The sequence below is a fragment of the Chrysochloris asiatica genome, unplaced genomic scaffold, assembly GCF_000296735.1.
Source record: "Chrysochloris asiatica unplaced genomic scaffold, ChrAsi1.0 scaffold00213, whole genome shotgun sequence".
Classification (NCBI taxonomy): domain Eukaryota; kingdom Metazoa; phylum Chordata; class Mammalia; order Afrosoricida; family Chrysochloridae; genus Chrysochloris; species Chrysochloris asiatica.
Genome location: NW_006408731.1, coordinates 5,213,238 through 5,232,707, shown reverse-complemented (window position 1 = coordinate 5,232,707; position 19,470 = coordinate 5,213,238). Strand labels below are relative to the sequence as shown.

Sequence of the window (19,470 nt, the reverse complement as noted above, 5' to 3'; positions counted from 1 at the left end):
AGCACCTTATATCGATTTTCCTTGTAAAAACTATTTTCACTGTAGTAATTTCAGTCCTCTGTGGGGGACAAAAATGAACCAGTATTATGTACTCGGGTCAAAGGAAATTAATAACATGGAGCCAGGGGTTCTCAAACTTTGGTGCCTATCAGAATAATTTGGGAGGTTTATAAAGTCCTACTGCCAAGGCACACCTGAGACCAATTAAGTCCGAATCTGGGGGTGGGGTGGGGTGGGGTGGGGCCATGGTGGCTCAGTGGTAGAATTCTCATTTCCTTGTGGGAAACCCATGCTTGACTCCTGGCCAATGCGCTTCCGGTACAGCCATTACTCGTCTGTCAGTGGAGGCCTGTGTGTTCCGATGATGCTAATCACGTTTTAGTGGGGCTTGCAGACCTAGACTTGGCCTGGCGATCTGCTTCCAAAGATCAGCTGATGGATCACAACAGTTAGATCCATTACCAATCGTGGGGACAGTGTATGCAGGGCAATGTTTCGTTCCATTATGCATGGAGTGTCCATGAGTTAGGGGTCAACTTGACTGCAGCTAGCAACAACTTTGGGGGTGTTTTAATACCTCCCTGGTGATTCCGGTGTGCAGCCACAGTTGAGAACACGAATCTGGTGCTGAGAGATGAGTCAGGAGTGTAAAGACCTAAGGTGAAACAGGTATGGTGGCCAGTTTGGGAGATGCTGCTGTTTCTGCAGCTGAAGTGAATCTTGAGGTATACTCAGTAAAGGTACGCTTCCTTAGGTTACACTGGAAATATAATCATTGTTGGCAATGCCTTACAGGTGTTTGACTTACTTTCATTTTATTTTGGAACAACAAGGGATAAAGGAGTTCAAATTAATAACACCCTGGGTACATTTTTAGAGAATGAAATAATTTCTATGCCTAAAACAGCCATAAGGAATAACTGTTTTATCCTTTAAACAAACATACGCTGGCTAAGATTTCTGTGCAACGAATGATATATTCAATAGTAAAAAGAAGTCTTATTAAAGCGGTAACTGTAAGAAAGAATGCCTAACAATGAATGTGATTTTCATAGTAATTACAAATGCCATAAATTTCGCTCTCACACTTTTAAGCTCCTATAGACAAACCAGGGTGGCTCTTGTCCAAGTAGTATTATTGACTGGATTATGTTTGAAGACTTCTAGCAGTATAGTTTTTTTGTTTAACATTTTAAAGAGTCTGTTGTGATAGGAAAGTTATTTATAACAACTATTTATACTTCTGAATGCAGAGTGAAGAAAGGGTACCCCTAGCCTCTGAACTCCACCAAACAGAAGTATGAAACTTTCAAGGCATGCACCTTTAAAAAGTGAAGTGAAACAGAAGGGTTCTCTAGATATTCCAGGGCATCACAAATATTGAAATTCTTTTCCTTAGTGTCAGAGCTGCAGTCTAAGGGAGCAACTAGAGGTTAACCTGAGAGTGAGAATGAGGCTGGGGTACCTGGGGCTTGTGGAATTCCCTGGGGACTGCATCTCTGTCCTCCAGGTATACCAACCCAACCTGAGAGTCTAACCTTTCTTGATGGCTAGGCTTCTGACTTATGGTTTAACATTTATGTTCTTCATTCCAACTTATGCAATGAGTAATGAGCCCACCAAACCCAGCTCTGGAAAGCAACCTTCCCTCTCAAGATCCAGAAAATGAGTACAAGGAGTTGGGTTGAGATGCGCATGTATCAGTTCCTTATACTCTGTGTGTGTGTATGTGAGAATGTGTATAAGTATGAGAAAAAGAAACACACACACACATATATACACTCAATGAGGCGTTCTGCTCCCGTAAAGATTTACAGCCTTGGAAACCCTGTGCAAGGTCACTATGAGTCGGAACCGATTCCACGGCACATAACAACAACAACAATAACACAGTACACAAAACTTTTCCTGATAGAGCTGTCAGAAAGAAACAATTGTCTGAAAGAACTCACCGAGAGACAAAAGGGTTTCTGAGGCCATGTTTCGGATTTCCTCTGTATCAGACTGACATAGTGTTACCAGCATTTTAATGCTTTCTGTAGCCTGTCGAGGGAGAATCACATCAAGAGTGTTGTGACGTCTCTGTCTGACGTTGAGACTTAACCTTTCAGAGCTGGCTGGGACTTTAAAACCCATCGTACCTAGTAGTTTCCAAACCTAACTGAATGTCAAGGTCACTTATGGAATACTTGAAAAATGCCAATTCCTGGACTCCGGTCCAGATACACTGCATTGGAATTTCCTGAGATGGAGCCCGGGCTTTCTGTTTACAGGTGCTCGGATGACCAGCTACATGCCTCACATCACACAGGACTGTGGGTCTAGGAAGGGACGTTAGCCTGCTTTCCCAAAATACAATACATTCTCCTGACTCTTTCCACTATATCACACTGCTTTCAACAGGGCACTAGTTTAAGAATTTTTGCTGTAGGATCAGCACTGGACTGTGAACCAAAAGATCGGTGGTTCAAATCCACCAGCTGCTCCTCGGAAACCCTGTATAGGGTCGCTGTGAGTCGGAATCGACTTTACGACCCTTAATAACAACAATATTAGGCTTAGGAGTCCTGGTGTGATGCTGCAGGATAAGCAATGGATTTTAACAACAAGGTCAGCGGTTCAAAACCCACAAACCACTCCTTGGAAATCCTATATAGGGTTGCTATAAGTCAGAACTGACTCGTTGGCACTTAATAACAACAAAAATATTAGGTCTATACACTAAAGTAGAGGAAGATAATAAAGGTCAGCAAGGGGAATTCTCCCATTTTTCTGTTCCACAAACATCTATTTAGCCCTCGTTGTACCCAAAATTGCACGAGGCATGAGGAATTCAGCACTGAAGAAGACATGGTCCTTGCCCTCAAGAGTTTACTCTCTCATGGGAAGACAGATGGTTAAACAAGTGAAGTAACAATTACAATGAGTGATACAAGTGTTATGCTAGGCTAAGTCAGGGTGCCATGGTAGAATAGTCTGGAAGCACAATTTGGTCTGTTTAGGGAAGTCTTCATGGAAGAAGTGATATCTTAGAGGAATTAGTCAAGTTTGGGCACACAGTAGGTGAGTGAGTGTAACAGTGGCTGAGGATATGGAGAATAAATAAATTCCAGCCAAGGGGAGCAGCTATTGATAGGGCCCAGCACCTAGAGAGGGGGCCAGAGATGAGTTTGGAGGTGGCAGGGACCAGGTCTAGGAAGGCTTACAAGGCATGTTAAGGGTCTTGGACTTTATTCTAAGGTCACTGAATGCCAAGGAAGAGTTTTAAGCAGGATATTGGTTTGTACATGCATTCTAATTGCAGTGGAGACGATGGACTGAAGGGAATTCAGACTGTAAAGAGAAAGGAATGCTGCTAGGCAGGCTTACAGATGCAGACGTCCAGGTAGATCAGGGAAGACAAGAGAGAAGAGCTTTGAGCTGCTAAGGAAGTAAGATCTACAGGATGAGGAGACTGATTGGATGTGGAGGATGAGTGAGGGATGAAGGTGAAGTTCACTGAGGGTCCCCAGGTTTCAGGTATGAATACTGGGGGAGTGGTCGTATGAATCACTAAGCTACAGAGATTACATATTGTTATTGTTAAGTGTCATTGAGTTCATTCTGACTCATGCCTTAAACAGCTGCTGGATTTGAATTGCCAACCTTGTGGTTAACAGTCCAGTACTTATTCTACAACATCACATTAGGACTCCAAGACTACATCCAGGTGAGTATATGGGTGCATAGAATTTGAGGTGCCTTCATAGTGAAGAGATCTAAAAGCTGCATATCTAGTTGGGAAGGGAAGACTTGGACTGGAGCTATTGGAAGTCATCATCATGCAGATGATCATGGAAACCCTGGAGGTAGATGCTTAGCCAGGGAAAAGTTGGAGAGAGAAAGGGCCTAAGATGGAATCTTTACAAATACCAATATTTAGGGCATGTAGAAGAATGAAGGCCTGCCTTTTGTAAGACAAAAAATGCTCTTGCTGAGACTGTTGAGGAATTGAGAGAGGGTAACACATTCTGTTTGTCTTTCTAGGCTCAGGAAGTAGTGATGGTGGGTGCTAGAGTTTGGCAAACTAGAGTAAGTGATACTTGTTTCCCGTTACCTAAGAGTGGATTCCAACTCATGGCTACCCCACAACTGTGTGTCAAAGGGCTTTCAGTGGCTGATGTTTTGAAGGAGATCATCAGGCTTTTCTTTCAAGGCACCTCTTAGGAGACTCAAATTTCCAACCTTTTGGTTAGCAGCTGAGCTGTTAGCCATTTGTACCCATACCAGGGAAAGGTTAGGTAGACTGTAGGTTATTTTAGCCCATTTAGACAGATGTTGTTGTCAAGTACCGCTCCGTTCTGTTCTGATTTATAGCAACCCTATATAGGGTTTCCAAGGAGCAGCTGGTGGGTTTGAACATCAGCCTTGCGGTTAGCACTCTAGTGCTTATCCTATAGTGCCACACCAAATGGGAGACCCAAAATTTGAGGAACACTTGAATAGAAGTCTTTGATTTCTCAAGGTTGTTTGCAGACTGATGATAGAAAAGAAATGTGTGGGATACTGGCTTGTTATGGTTCTTTTTAAAAGCTATTTCCCCAAGAAGTTAGCTAATGTTAGTTGGTTTGGACTGGTGGAATGAGTCTGTTTTGTTTTTCATTCCTGACACCATGTTCAGGGCAGCAGCTGGGGCAGAAGGTAGTTGTCTAGGAAGAGGTCTCCAGTGGCATAAAGAATCCTATTCTGTGCTTTCAAGGGTAGGAGAAACGAGCAAAGGGGAAGAATCTGATGCTCTTGGATTTGGGATACGCCAGAGTTTAAAACTGGACCCTCTGCATTAAACTGTGCAGCTAATAAAGCCATAAAAACATATCGATCATTGTCCCCTCATGTCTTTGTTGATGTACGCAGGTGCAGAGGTTTGTTACTGCTGTCTCATAGGCATCAATCACCGATAAACAGTAACAACCACTGTTGGTTGGCATGCCTTTTGGCCATCTAAAGGTAATTTTTTTTTATTTTTTAAACAAAATAACAAGGAAGATAAAGTTTCCCAGAGCCATTTTTCTTCACAGATCATTAACTTTTGCTTTAGATGCTAATCTCTTTCTTTTTGTCCCATCAGGCCTGCAGGCCCCTGCCTCTTGTTCCATGTGCCTGTCCAAGATTTTAGTAAATTGTAAGGTGTGTCCTGAAGACCGATTGTGTTGTTGCTGTTAACTGCCACTAAGTTGATTCTGACTCATAGGATAGCTTGTTTCTGAGGAGCGGGCTGTTGAGTTTGAACCGCTGACCTTGGGATTAGCAGTCCAGTACTTATCCTACGGTGCCACCCCAGTACTAATTTTTGTGATGAAGCCAGTTCAAACAATAAATCTTGCTTACTGAATGGTAAATTCCTTCGTGTTGGGAACTCTCAGCCCTTTCTTTTTTCATTTCTATTGTAGCTCTTTCATTGTGAATATCTCCCTCTGACAAAAGTAAGATTGACTGTCTGCTTAATGGAGTCTGTGGTGCAAACAGTTAACACACTTTGTTATTAACCAAAAGGTTGGAGGGTGGAATTCACCCAGAGGCACCTTGGAAGAAATGCCTGGCAAACTACTTAGGAAAAATAAGTCCTTAAATCCTATGAAGCACAAGTCTACTCCAACACACAAGGGGTTGCTATGAGTCAGAATCAATTCCATAGCAATGGGTTTTAGCCTTGCTTAACTCTGGGGTCAGCAGTTTGAAACTACCAACTGTTCTGCGGGAGAAAGATGAGGTTTTCTGCTCCCATAAAGATTTATAGCCTCAGAAACCCTGTACAGGGTCGCTATGAGTCAGAACCAGCTCCACAGCACATGACAACGACAACTCTGGGGGTGTGGATGGGGGAAGAGCAGAGGAGTGGATGAGAGAAGGAACTCTGAGGCTGGACTTTACCTCAAGGATTTTCAGGGCCAGACATGCTGCCTTCTGGAGCTGGAGGTTGGCCTTGGTGAGTACTTCACAGTAATAGAGCAAGGCCTGAAAGAGAAGGGAGGACTTCAGGAAGACACTTTGACATGTGGTTAAAAAAATATGTACCATTTTTACTTCCTGAGATCTACAGTATCAAACCAGACATTTTGCACTACCTTCAGTTTAAGAAAAATCCATTATTGATTTATTAGGTGAAAGCAATTGCTACTATCTTCAAAAAAATCTACAAGTGTGAGTCAAAAATTATCCACACTCTGGTCATATTAAAATGCCTGTCCACGCCCACAGTTGATGACAACATTGAGTGTGCATGTGAAATGATTCTGTCAAATACACAAGTGACAGTGGATCATGTGGCAAGTCATTTGCAAATCAACCATGGCTCTGCCTATGAAATAATCCACAACAGATAGGTTTTGGGAAGTTTGTGTGAGGTGGGAACTGAAACAACTCACGGAAGAATAGAAACAAGCCTTTGGACATCTGTAAACAAAATACTTGAAGGAAGGTAAAGGTTTATTTTAAAACAAATTGTTATTGGCCATGAGACATGGATTCATCACTGTGAGCTTGAGAGTAAACCACAGAGTATGGAATGGAAACAGCCTCAATTGCCAACCAAGAAAAAGTTCAAAAGTCAACCATCGGCTACAAAATCGATGCTTACAGTTGTTGGGATTCTCAAGGGGTAGTATTGGAATACTATCATGGAAATGGTTCAACAATCAACAGTGCTTATTGTAGTGAGATGCTTAAAGAAGAACTGAAGCCTAAACTTTGCATTAAATGCAGAGGACTGTGATCTTGCATGACAATGCATGTCCCCACACCTCTGCCCACACTGTTGACACTCTGCAAAAACTTCCTTTTGAGGTGTTAAAGCATCCTCCCTACAGACCTGATCTTGCTCCATCAGACTTTCACCTCTTTGATCCCCTGAAAGCAGCCTTTTGAGGAGAAGATTCACCTCTGATAAAGAAGCTGAAGACAGCAATGCATTCCTGGCTTGCAGTTCAGCTTAAAACATTTTTTAATAAGGAAATACGAAACTTCTTGACAGACAAGTAAGGAGATTATGTAGAAAAATGATGTATTTTTCCTTTCTTACAGTTGATTAAAATAAATTCTGTAGCCAGAGTGTGGATGATTCTTGACTTACCCTCGTAATTACTAAAAAAAATTCTGCTCATAGTATATTAAGTAGTTAAGTAGTTTATATATACTATTTGTAAATATATAAAAATATATAATTCATGTTGATTAAAAGAGCTATCTGTTTATTTAATAGGAAGCCTGGTGGTGCAGTGCTTACATGCTCAACTGGTAACCAAAAGGTCAGTGGATCAAACCCACTGCTGCTTCTTGGGAGAAAAATGAGGCGGTCTGCTTCCTCAAGGATTTATAGCTTTAGAAACCTTATGGGGCAGTTTTCTATCCTATAGGTAACTATGAGTTGGAAGCCACTTGACAACAACAGGTTTGGCTTATTAAATAAATCGATCCCTTATATTCTACCAGGGAATCTAATTATACAAATTATAGTTCTGGCTTTGAAAGAACCCCTCAGGTTTAATTGGTAACAACAGACTGGTTAGATGGAGCTGCAATATATAATATAGACTTAGCGTCTTGTAGGTTTCTTACAGAACCTAATATGTGTGTTAATGTCATTGAGTCAGTTCTAATTCATAGTGACCCTGTATGGGGTTTCTGAGGAGCAGCTGGTGAGTTTGAACCACTGACCTTGCGGCTCTTACTGACATTGCAGTCCAGTGCTTATTCTACAGTGCCACACAGGACTCCATATATATTTATATATGTTGTTGTTAAGTGCCTTTGAGTCAGTTCTGACTCATAGTGACCCTGCATAGGGTTTCCAAGTAGTAGCTTGTGAACTTGAACTACGGACCTTGTGGTCCAGTGCATTATCCCACAGCACCTTACCAGGACTATATATACATATGTATATATTTATATGTAGGGATGGGGAACATCCAGCCTACGGGCCATATGAGGCTCAAAAAATCATTTGGTCTGGCTCTGCTAGGGCAATCGCAGTTCCAGCCATCACATTGGTGGTGGAGGTTCTGTACCGTGGAGTCAGTTCTGACCCATAGCTACCCTGTACAGGGTTTCTGAGGCTGTTAATCTTTACAGGAGCAGAAAGCCTCATCTTTCTCCTGCGGAACAGCTGGTAGTTTTGAACTGCTGACCTTGCTGTTTGCAGCCTAATTCGTAACCACTATGCTACCAGAGCTCTATCACTTTGTTGTTGTTGTTGTTGTTGTTGTTGTTAAGTGCTGTTGAGTCGATTCCGACCCATAGTGACCCTGAATAGGGTTTCCGAGGAGCAGCTGGTGAGCTTGAACTGCCGACCTTGCAGTTCAAAGGGATGAGTTAATTAAATGTTTGATCAAACATAGCAGATGAATTTTTAAGTTGGCAATTTTCTATGGCCCACAAATGATGTTATCAATTTGGACAGAAAAACGATTCCCCACCCCTGATTTACATGCATCTGCTTGCTCTTTCACTTAGCACGGTGTTTTCAAGGTTAATTCCTACTGCAGTAGCTATCAGAACTTGATTTCATTTTATGTCCCAAATCATTGGGATGCTTGGTATGGTGCTGTAGGATAAGCACTGGATTTCAAACCTCAAGGTCGGCAGTTCAAACCCACTAGCCACCTCTGGGAAATCCTATACAGGGGGGCTATGAGTCGGAACCATAGCTTAACAACAACACAAAAAGTATTTTGTTGTATGAATATATTGTATTTTATTTATTCTTCAGTCAATGGACATGTAGTTTGTTTCCACTTTTTGGCTGTTATGAATAATTCTGATATGAACATCGGTGTATGTGTTTTTGCATGGACATTTGTTTTTAATGCTCTTGGTAAGCAATCCCATTCTTAAAGGAAGCAGAGCTATACGGGATTGGTTATAATTATAGCAGTAGCAGTAACTAGCTCTTAGGTATACTTGGTCTGAGTAGGTAGAGTCCAGGCTTTGACTTTGCATGTCCCTCTCTGGCTTGCCTTTTGTCCTCTAACACTTTTTCCGTGGGAATGAGCAGTGAAAAACCAAACCAGACCCACTACCGGAGTCCATTCTGACTCCTAGTAACCCTACACAACATAGCGTTTCCTAGGCTGTACATCTTTACTGAAGCAGATAGTGACATCTTTCTCCCAGGGAGCTGCTGGTGGGCACAAAGCCTGAACTTTTGGTTGCCAATCAAGCTCTTAACCATTGCACCACTAGGACTCCTTGAGCAGTAAAAGGGGTTGAGGCAAATCCCACTAGGACAGCCATCCAGGGCCAGCCTCCCTGTAAAAGGAACTAGGTGACTGATGTGTGTCCGGCCTCCCGCCAGCCCCTCTCCAAAGCGCCTGCTATCAAGATGATAACCTTAGAAACCTATGGGGTTGTCCTACTCTGTCCCAGAGGGTTGCTATGAGTCGGAATTGCCTTGGTGGCAGGGAGTGCTACTTAACAAAGTATGCCCTTAGCCAAGTTTAACTCCTTGGAGTCTTTGTTTCCTTATCCATTAAGCGGAAGAAATGAATACCCACCTGGCTAGAGATAAGATAGGTAAGTGACAGCACACTGTCTGGCGTTTCATTAAAAACCCACCCACTGTTGCCGACTTGACTCGGACTCATAGCAACTCTATAACCGCGCATGGTTAAGTGCTCAGCTACTAGTCTAAAGGCTTGGAGTTCGTACTTACCCAGGGTATCTCAGAAGACAGGCCTGCAATCTGTTTCTGCAAGTCCACAGCCTTGAAAACCTCTGGAGCAGTTCTACTGTGCACATGACGGGTCGCTATGAGTCAGAATCCACTCCCTGCCAACTAACAGCTACAGCACAAAGCTGGAACCTCAAATGTACAGGCTGCAGAGGGGGCTGTGCTGTAGGCCCTACATTCAATTAGAGCAGAGGGATTGGTAGATAACCTCTTCTCTGCCAAGGAGTGGTGGCTTTTGACTTTAAAATTGACTTAAAAATAGAACATTTTTTTTACTCTTCTGTAAAGACTGCAACCAAGGAAACCTTATGGAGCAATTCTACTGTGTAACATATGAGGTTGCCATGAGTCGGGGACCAACTCAATGGCAGCCAATGGCCCAAATGCCAAGTTAGTAGAAAATCAAATGTACCTTCAGTCTGATGCCCATGACTTTGTGTCCTACCTTTTCCCTGAAGTGCTTGTCTTTGGAGGCTGCTGCCAAGGAAAGTGTCACAGCCTCACTAACTTCATTGTCGTCTCCTGTTAGTAGCAGAGCCAGTGTCCTGAGCACTTCCTGCTGGGCTGGGAATTTGCCAGCTGCAAGGTCAGTCATGGTCTGCAGCAGTTTGTCAGCTCTTAGTGAAGGCAGAGTCTGAACCATGGCAACTAGAAAGGAAGAAAAAAACAGAGTTCATGTTCTGACAGTAAAGATCCACCACCTGTGGCTTCAGAGCCCAGTCTGACTCATGTGCCAGAGCAGAACTGTACTCCATAGGGTTTTCCATGGTAGATGTTTTAGAAGTAGATTTCCAGGCTTTTCTTCTGAGGCACTTCTGGATGGTCTTGAACTGCCAATCTTTTGTTTAGCAACTGAGTATGTTACCTGTTTGTATCATGGCCATTAAAAATACAAATAAGCATGGAGGAAACTATATACATGACAACAGAAAGTAGGCACGTAACAACAGACTCAAGTTGTTGTTGTTAAGTGCCATGAGTCGGTTCCGACTCATAGCGACCCTGCACAGGGTTTCCAAGTCTGTAAATCTTTACGGAAGCAGAAAGCCTCATCTTTCCCCTGTGGAGCAGCTGGTAGTTTCAAACTGCTGACCTTGCAGGTTCGCAGCCCGATTCGTAACCACTACGCTACCAGAGCACAGACGCAAGTAGGTATGATAAATTAAGCATTTCAAATTAGTGAGAAAAGGACAGATTACTGAAATAACTGCAATAAGACAAGTAGTTAATCAAATGTGAAAAAATAACGATGGACTTCTAACTCATAATGGCTTCCAAAGTAACTTACAGACTTTTAAATGATAAAATACAAAAGTATACAGTGTAAAAATACAAGTAAACTTTTTTTTTATATAATTATTTTCCTAATATACCAAACTTTATTGGCTTTCCATCTTTTAGTCATGCTTGTCTGGCAAAACTCTAATCCAGGATGAACCCAATTCTGCTCTGTCTCTACTTAGGCAACTGGGCCTTGATGGAGAAGTCTAGAAAACTGGCTGGAATATAGACACAAATGGTAAATAATAAAGCCCTGAGTCTCATTGAAGCAGTCCTGGTGGTGATGTGGGTTAGGCATTGGGCTGCTAACTGCCAGGTAGGTGTTCAAATCCACAGCCCCTCTATGAGAGAAAGATGAGACAGTCTGCTCATGTAAAGATTCATAGTCTTCAGAAACCCTATGTAAGGTGAGTCAGAAGCAACTTACTAGCAACAGACTTGGGCTTTTGTTGATGTTGTTGTTTGGTTCTCAATGAGACAAACTGACCACACTCCATAACTAAGGAAAACACTAATCCATAACTAGATACTCAGTACGGGCATTCCATTGGTCACAAAAACACCAGGATGAGAGCGTGGCTTGCCCAGATAGAAGTTAAAGTGCATGTTCTATCGACAGAGCAGCACTGTGCCCACATGGACCAGGCTATGCATTACCGATTGTCTGCTTCAATTTCCTACTTCTTCTATTATGGATGTTCTGGCACCTTCACTGTTTCCTAAGTAACCATCCTGGTAAAAACCATCTTGAGATAGTATTATGTAAGGTCATGAGGCAAAGTTGACTTGATTATAGCTTTCTCTTAACAGCTTGTTCTGGTTTGCCTTGTAGCCTCCAAAATATTATGTTGCAATCCTAACCACTGGACCTGTAAATAAAACTCGGGTCAAAAATAGGGGTTTTCGTGTGTTATATTAATGAGGTCATACAGTGTAGTGGATACGAATCAGGCTGTGAACCACAAGGTCAGCAGTTTGGAACTGCCAGCTGTTCCGCGAGAGAAAGATGAGGCTTTCTGCTCCCATAAAGATTTACAGCCTCAGAAACCCTGCACAGGGTCGCTATGGGTCTGAACTGACTCCATAGCACATAACTGCCACCACTGAGTAGGGTCGTTTTTAAACCTAAACTCTTTTGAGTGGTATCTTATTAAAAAGAGCAGAATAAATGCATATATACACGGGGTGGGGGGCGGAGGGCGCGATAGGGCAGGTGTGACGAGCTACAAGCTGAAGAAAGTCAAGGGCTACTCACAAGGAGGAACCCTCCCCTAGAGCTGATGTCCTGATTTGGACTTCTAGCCTCCAAAACCATGAGACAATACATTTCTGTTCTTTAAAGCCATAGTATGTTTTTGTCATAAGGAGCTCTGGTAGCGTAGTGGTTACAAATCTGGCTGCTAATCTCATGGTCAGCAGTTCGAAACTACCAGCAGTTCTGCAGGATAAAGATGAGGCTTTCTGCTCTAAAGATTTACAGCCTTGGAAACACTGTACAGGGTCACTATGAGTCAGAACCGACTCCACGGCACACAACAACAACAGCAACGTTTTTTGTCATAGCAACATTAGGAAGCTAAGGCACAGCTGAAAAAAATAACACACAAAACCACATCTGTTCAACAATACGGTCTGCCTATGAGTATCCTAATAGAGAAACACTATAAAACTAATACATAATAATAATAAATAAAAATCTAATATGTGGAACATAATGCCAAATAAAAAGTCAGGATGCAACCATATCAGTTTTGGAAATGAAAGTCATACCCAGTCATCTGAAACACATACTCAATTTGAACAGTGGCAGAATGAGTGATTTGAACAGTGGAGGAAGGAATGAGTGATTTTAACAGTAGAGGAGTGAGTGATTTGAACCATGGAGAAGTGAGTGATTTCAACAGTGGAGAAATGAGTGATTGGAACAGTGGAGGAAGGAGTGATTGGAACAGTGGAGGAAGGAGTGATTGGAACAGTGGAGGAAGGAGTGATTGGAACAGTGGAGGAAGGAGTGATTTGAATTTATTTTCTTTATGCTTCTCTATGTTTTTGAAACTTTCTACAAGAAAGGTCTTTTCCCTTCATAATGAAAGAAAAAAATAAGCACTTACAAGATTAGGGATTTTCATTGTCATTCCCATTTTACTGGGAACTGAGTGGGCCTCTCCTGAACCATGTAATAAGAGGCTTAGAGGTAGGTGTTCTCCAATAGCAATTTTCTCAGAAAAATGACTCAGACTGTGACAAATTTAATATGAAGAAATGACGAAATCACAAGAAATAAGACCTTGTGGTTTTAAAATGGAGTCTTCCTTTCTAGACTTTCTATTCCTAATCCTCTCTACCAATTTGTAATTTCTAAGGGGATATATATGGACTCCTGGTATGGTGCTGTAGGATCAGCATTGGACTGCGAACCACAGGGTCGGCAGTTGAAACCCACCAGCCACTCCTTGGAAACCCTACACGGGGCCACTATGAGTTGAAGCAAACTCGACGGCACCTAACAACAAAAACAACAACAAAGGGGATATATAGGCACCTTGGTGTGACAGTGCATTAAGCATTGGGCTGCTAACTGAAAAGTCAGAGGTTCGAACCCACTAGTGTCTCTGCAGGAGAACGGTGTGGCAGTCTGTTTCCATAAAGATCTACAGCCTTTGAAATGCTAGCGGGGAGTTCCACTCTGCTCTACAAGGTCTCTATGAATCAGAATTGACGCAAAGGCCATGGGCTGGCTTCTATCTTCCCTGCTGGAGATGTGCCAAGACAAGGATGACTTTCTTCCTCTCACTGTGATGCCAACCAATGTGGTGAGCATGTTGTCACAGGGTTTAACATTCTGGCAAGAGAAGGGTTCATTCAGCCTGAGTCTGTGCCAGACACGTTGCTGCTGCTGGTTCAGCGCCAACCTCTGCCTACTCCCAAGGAACACACCTCATTCTTCCTCATCCTTTTTATCCTGCTGGGAACCAGAAAACAGCCCCTCGCTCCAATCCCAAGAAGGTCTCCCTCATTCAATCAACCAGTTGCCATCCAGTTGACTGTGACTCATGACAGAGTAGAACTGTGTGTATCGGTTAGAATTGTGTTCCATAGAGTTTTCGACAGTTAATTTTTTGGGAAGCAGATCACCAAGTTTTTCTTTCAAATCACCTCTATGTGGACTTGAACCTCTGACCCTTCTGTTAGCAGATGACTGCATTAGCCATTTGTACCATCCAGGGACTCTTTCAGGCATTATGGTGTGCTGTGGGGTTGGTTCCGACTCATAGTGACCCTGCATAGGGTTTTGGAGGCTGTTAATCTTTACAGGAGCAGAAAGCCTTATCTTTCTTCTGTGGAACATCTGGTTGTTTCGAACTGCTGACCTTGAGGATAGCAGCCCAACTTGTAACCCCTGCACTAGCAGAGCTCCTTTTCATGCATTATAGATACTTATTTTGTTTGTAACATTGAAAGCGCCCTCTTCACAGTCAGTGTTGACCTGCATTGTCATACCCCCACATGGTGTCCTTTCTCCCTAGAGCTGGCTTTCCACGTCTTCTTCCTTTCCCTTCCCACTGTGTCACCCCACTTGCCTCGTGGAGCCCATTTCTACCTATTATTATGAAAGCCTCATAAAAAAGAAAATCGAAATTAGTATTGTCTGTAGGTTTGAACCTACAAATAGCAAATCCATTAATGAAGGAAAAAAGAAATGACAGTGACGTCCTAAATCATTGCCTAGCGTTCTGTTAATAGTATACCTCTGCTGAGTGACTGGGGTTCTTAGTAAATCCTGATTCGTTAACAAGAGGCTCACTGATGGCAAAAGTCCAGAAGTCATTTAAAATACAAACCTCAGTTCAATTGTTGCGGGGAGGTGAAAGAGGGGTGGGGTGGTAGAGGCTACCCTCACTAAAAACTATGATTAAAAAGATCAGAAATAGCTAAAAATTGAGCTACCACCAACCAGCACGGTGTGATAAAAGAACATGCCCTACCTTGCTTGGCCAGCTCGATCAAGTAAGTCTCTAGGTCGCTCACACCATGGCTGGCAAAGTAGCTGTGATACTGGAAAACAGTGATGACTTCTAGGGAGAGGCTGGAGGCGGGGAGAGGGTCAGCCCGGTCCAGGATTTGGGACACCAGGGTCCGAAACACTGCAAGAGGAAGACACGAAGCAGCTTTGAAGAAACATAACCATCCATCCATGCGTATTATAATTCATAATTTATTTGTCTTTTTATTGTAGTATAAGGCATGTAGAGGAAAATGAATTAAGTGAACTGATTTTTACTTCACAGGTGGATAATTAATTTACATAGATATATTAGGAGCATGGTGGTTCTAGAAGATAAGCACTGGACTATGAACCACAAGGTCTGAGGTTCGAGTTTGCCAGTCGCTCTACAGGAGAAAGATGAGGTTTTCTGCACCTGCGAAGATGTGTAGCCTCAGAAACCCTATACAGCGTCACTATGGGTTGTAGCAGACTGGACGGCACTTAACAACAACTATACAGCTGGTGGGCTCAAACCTCAGACCTTGTGGTTCATGTTCCAATGCTTACCATATGGAGTCACCGTGTTCCCATGTATATGTATCTGTGCATATTCTACAGCACTCCTGGTGCGCTGGCTGTAGGATAAGCACTCGACTGCAAGGTCTGTTTGAACCACAAGGTCAGCTGTTCAAACTCACCAGCCACTCCTCGGAAACCCTATCAGGGTTGCTATGAGTCGGAACCAACACTACAGCACTTAACAACAACATAATATGTATACGTATGGAATACTGGTGTGGCACTGTAGGATAATCACTGGACTTCTGACCTCAAGGTTGGTGGTTCAAACCCACCGGCCACTCCTCAGAAACGCTATATAGGGTTGCTATGAATCAGAACCGACTTGACAGCACTAAATAACAACAGCATATATGAACTTGCAGCTACAGACTAGGATGGGACTCAGAAAACCTTACGAGGTGCTGACAGACAACGTGGTCAGCACCTCATAAGGTGTTCTGTGTTCTGTCCTAGTCTGTAGCTACAATGGGTAACCATTACCTAGCAGTGACCAGATGTAACCAGTGTAGCTGTAACCATCATAGCTACCAGAAGGAACCATTGGCCTGACTTCCAGCAGCATCAGTTTGTTTGGTTTGTTGTTGAATTTCATCTAAATTAAAATTATGCAGTGTTTACTTTTGTTTCTGGCTACATTTATTCCACAAAATAACTGTGAAATCATTCATCCAGATGACTGCTAATCACTTAAATTGCTGTATGTTGTTCTTGTTAAGTGCCATCGATTTGATTCTGACTCATAGTGACCCTGTATACGGTTTCCAAGGAGCAGCTGAACCACCAACCTTGCAGTTCAAATAGCTTTGCAGTCTGGCACATTAACCCACAGCGCCACACCAGCACTCTACCAAATAATTTTGTGAGGTGGTTGTACCATTTAAACACTCCAAACTGGAGACATTTTAATGAAAAGTATATCCATTCTCAGTACTACCCCAGAAATGTACTACTTTCATAATCATTGCTGTTATTCTGAATTAAAGCCTGTCCAACACCTTTGCTTTCTCAGTTCTAACTTGCTGTCCTTGATGATGTTTACCCTGGAGAGTAGGGTTTTACTGTAGAGGAAGTGGCAGGGAGCCCCAGCAATGCTCACTGTCACACCTAGGGTCAGAAATGCTGTCCCTGCCACTCGCCTTACCTGAGTCTGCGAGTCCTGGGCACTCTTTGCTGACAATTCTGGCAAAGCTGGCCTCCAGCTGCCTAATCACTCTGTCGGCTGAGCTGTGGTACACGCCGACTGGGCTGCAGCACTTGGTCCAGAAGGAGAGCAACGACAGCTTCTTGTGGAATTCCGGAATGGCTGAAAGAGAAGAGCCGCTCCAGCCTATGACACGTGTTCAGTGTTTTTTCCTCAGGATTACAAGGGGGCTTTGTAAAGTTCATGGGAAAATGCCATTATTTTTTCATTCTACTTTTCCACGAAATTTTTGAAGATCTCTCACACACTCTTAAGTTGTTTCCTCCTTGATGTAATAAAACTATACGAGGGGGCTTCAAAAAGTGAGTGGGAAAATGGAATGAAAAGATTATAGAATTTTCCTATGAACTTTTTGAAGTTCCCTTGTATAGCATGAGATCAGGGAGGGTCCCCAATATGGAGCTTCCATGTCCCCAAATCTTTACGGGAACAGAAAGTCTCATCCTTATCCTGTGGAATGGCTGGTGGGTTTGAACAGCTGATCTGTGGTTAGTAGTCTAGTGCTTAACCTCCAGTGGTATCAGCAGTCCCAGGGTTCTCCTACGGGACTTCAAATTCACGTATTTCGAACTTTTCCTAGTAGGGTTTGGAAACTGGAAACGGCCAGTAACTATCACAGTTGTCTTAGCCAGCTCCATGGACATGACCAATTCTGATCATTTGCCCACCAATGGAAGTGTGCCAGTAGTCTGTGAAAGTCTGCCTATGAGGTGTTAGCTATTCCTCTCCAGTCCTTAATGTCTAACTTCTGGGAGTTTCTATAAACACAGCTTTGGCTCCATAGATTAGCTCAAATGGCTGAGCATCACACGACATCACACTAGTGTGGAAATGTTTTCCTATTCTATGGTCGAGGAATGCTTCTTCGTTGCTGTTCTGATAAAGTAATGAACAGATGCAGGCAGGGAAGTGAGCTAGTGGTGCCATCATTTGCATGGATGGAGGTAGAGTTTGCAGCTGCTTACCTTCAATAACAGAACCGATGTTTCCTATGTTCTCATCACTGACAGCTGCGAGTTTCTCCATCACTTGGATCTGCCTAGAAAGCTTCTCTAGGAGATTTCTTGCAACAAATGGGGTTTTGCTTGAAAATACAATTTGCTAATAAAACAAACAAAACCAAGGTTTGAATTAAGTTGTTGTCAATGGAACTGAACCACTTTCCCCACCCCTCTTCATCCTTCCTGAAAGTGGCGATGCTAACTAAACTCATACAGTGATTTTGCTCCAGTTGGATAATGTTCCTCATTCCATGCCATTTACAACATCTAATGAAATCAGACAAGTTTTTGTACTTTAAACTTTCTCAGTAGTTAGAACTGCAAGGTTATTGTAAATTTGCCTTTCCTTTTGTGTACTGTATATCTGATCTTCCTCTTTGAAACCTGGAGGGAATATTTAAGCTATAGCTCAGTGTGTAAACAGAAACAAGATTTCTTTTACAAGGGCAGTAATTTTGCACAGCATGATTTTATTTCCCTGTGTTCAAGCTGGAAATTAAGCGCATGTATAATAATCATAATTATAATCAAACAAGTGCTTGCTATAAACCAGGAGTTGGTCTGAGTCCTTAACATGTATTACCTCATGCAATTTCTCACAACAACCTAATGAAGTTGGCCCTGTTGGTATGTCTGCTTTATTGATAAGGAAACGAAGGCACAGAGAGGTTAAGTAACCTGTCCAAAAATCACCTAAGTAGTAAGTGGTTTCACTTGTGTGTGGTCACAAGCATGCTAGGAAGCCGAGAGAGGAAAACACACTTGTTGCTTGAAGATTAAATTCCTGTTTGTGTCTCTCGGAGACCTGCCCCTGTCCCCTGGTAGGCATGGACACAATGTATAGACACTGCACTACCATACTGCTGTTGTTGGTAGTTGTCATTGAATCAACTCCACCTCATTGTGGCCCCACATACAACAGGATGGATGAAATGCTGCCCAGTTCTAGGTCATCTTTACAGTCCTTGGCATCTTCAATTCCGGTGTTGCAGCCATTGTGTATTTTGAGTGCCCACCAACCAGTGGGGCTCATCTTCTAGCACTAGATCAGACAATCTTCTGTTATGATCCACAGGACTTTTTTGGGGGAGTGAGGATTAGGGTTAGAACTATGACTAGCTCTTGGGTTGGGCTGGGAGTAGGGCTTGGTCTATTTTTTGGGGGTTACATTTGTTGTTGTTGAGTGCCATTGAGTTGATTCCGACTCATAACAACTCAGTAAAGGGTTTCCAAGGAGTGGTTGGTGAGTCTGAACCACCAACCTTGAGGTTAGCAGTCCAGTGATTATCCTACAGCACCAACCTTGCAATTAGCAGTCTGCAATAAAAATAAACCTGAAGTCCTGTGACATCAAGACTTTATTTTTATTTGTTTACTTAATTTTTTTCTTAAAATCAATTCCAGTTCTTCATTTGGAAGTTCTATAACTATGCTATTCCCTCTTTTTACTTTATGTTGTTTCTGTTGCAACTGTACCTCGGGTTCTCTATTGTAGGTCTGTTTTACTTTGCACATTTTGATATGGCCAGGTATGGTAGTCTCAGGTTGTTGTTTCTCCGTCCAAAGAACTCCCTTTAGTATTTTTTATAAGATTGGTCTGGTTTTAGCAAATTTTTTTGATTTCTGTTTGTCTGAAAATGACCTAATTTAGCTGTCATATTTGATGGACAGTTTTGTTGGAGATATAATTCTTCATTGCAATTTTTTTTCTTTC

The 19,470-nt window shown here is 42.6% G+C and overlaps 1 protein-coding gene across 2 annotated transcripts in view; it reads right to left on the bottom strand.

The window, feature by feature from the left end:
- FAM65B (family with sequence similarity 65, member B) overlaps positions 1-19,470 on the bottom strand; it is a 76,305-nt gene that overhangs the window by 3,629 nt on the left and 53,206 nt on the right. For both annotated transcript variants that reach the window (XM_006872826.1, XM_006872827.1), the window contains 6 exons: positions 17,721-17,856; positions 16,696-16,857; positions 14,971-15,129; positions 10,149-10,351; positions 5,911-5,994; positions 1,953-2,043 (listed from right to left, as the gene is read on the bottom strand). In XM_006872826.1, coding sequence (XP_006872888.1) covers positions 1,953-2,043; positions 5,911-5,994; positions 10,149-10,351; positions 14,971-15,129; positions 16,696-16,857; positions 17,721-17,856 — 835 coding nt within the window. The remainder of the gene's footprint in view (positions 1-1,952; positions 2,044-5,910; positions 5,995-10,148; positions 10,352-14,970; positions 15,130-16,695; positions 16,858-17,720; positions 17,857-19,470) is intronic.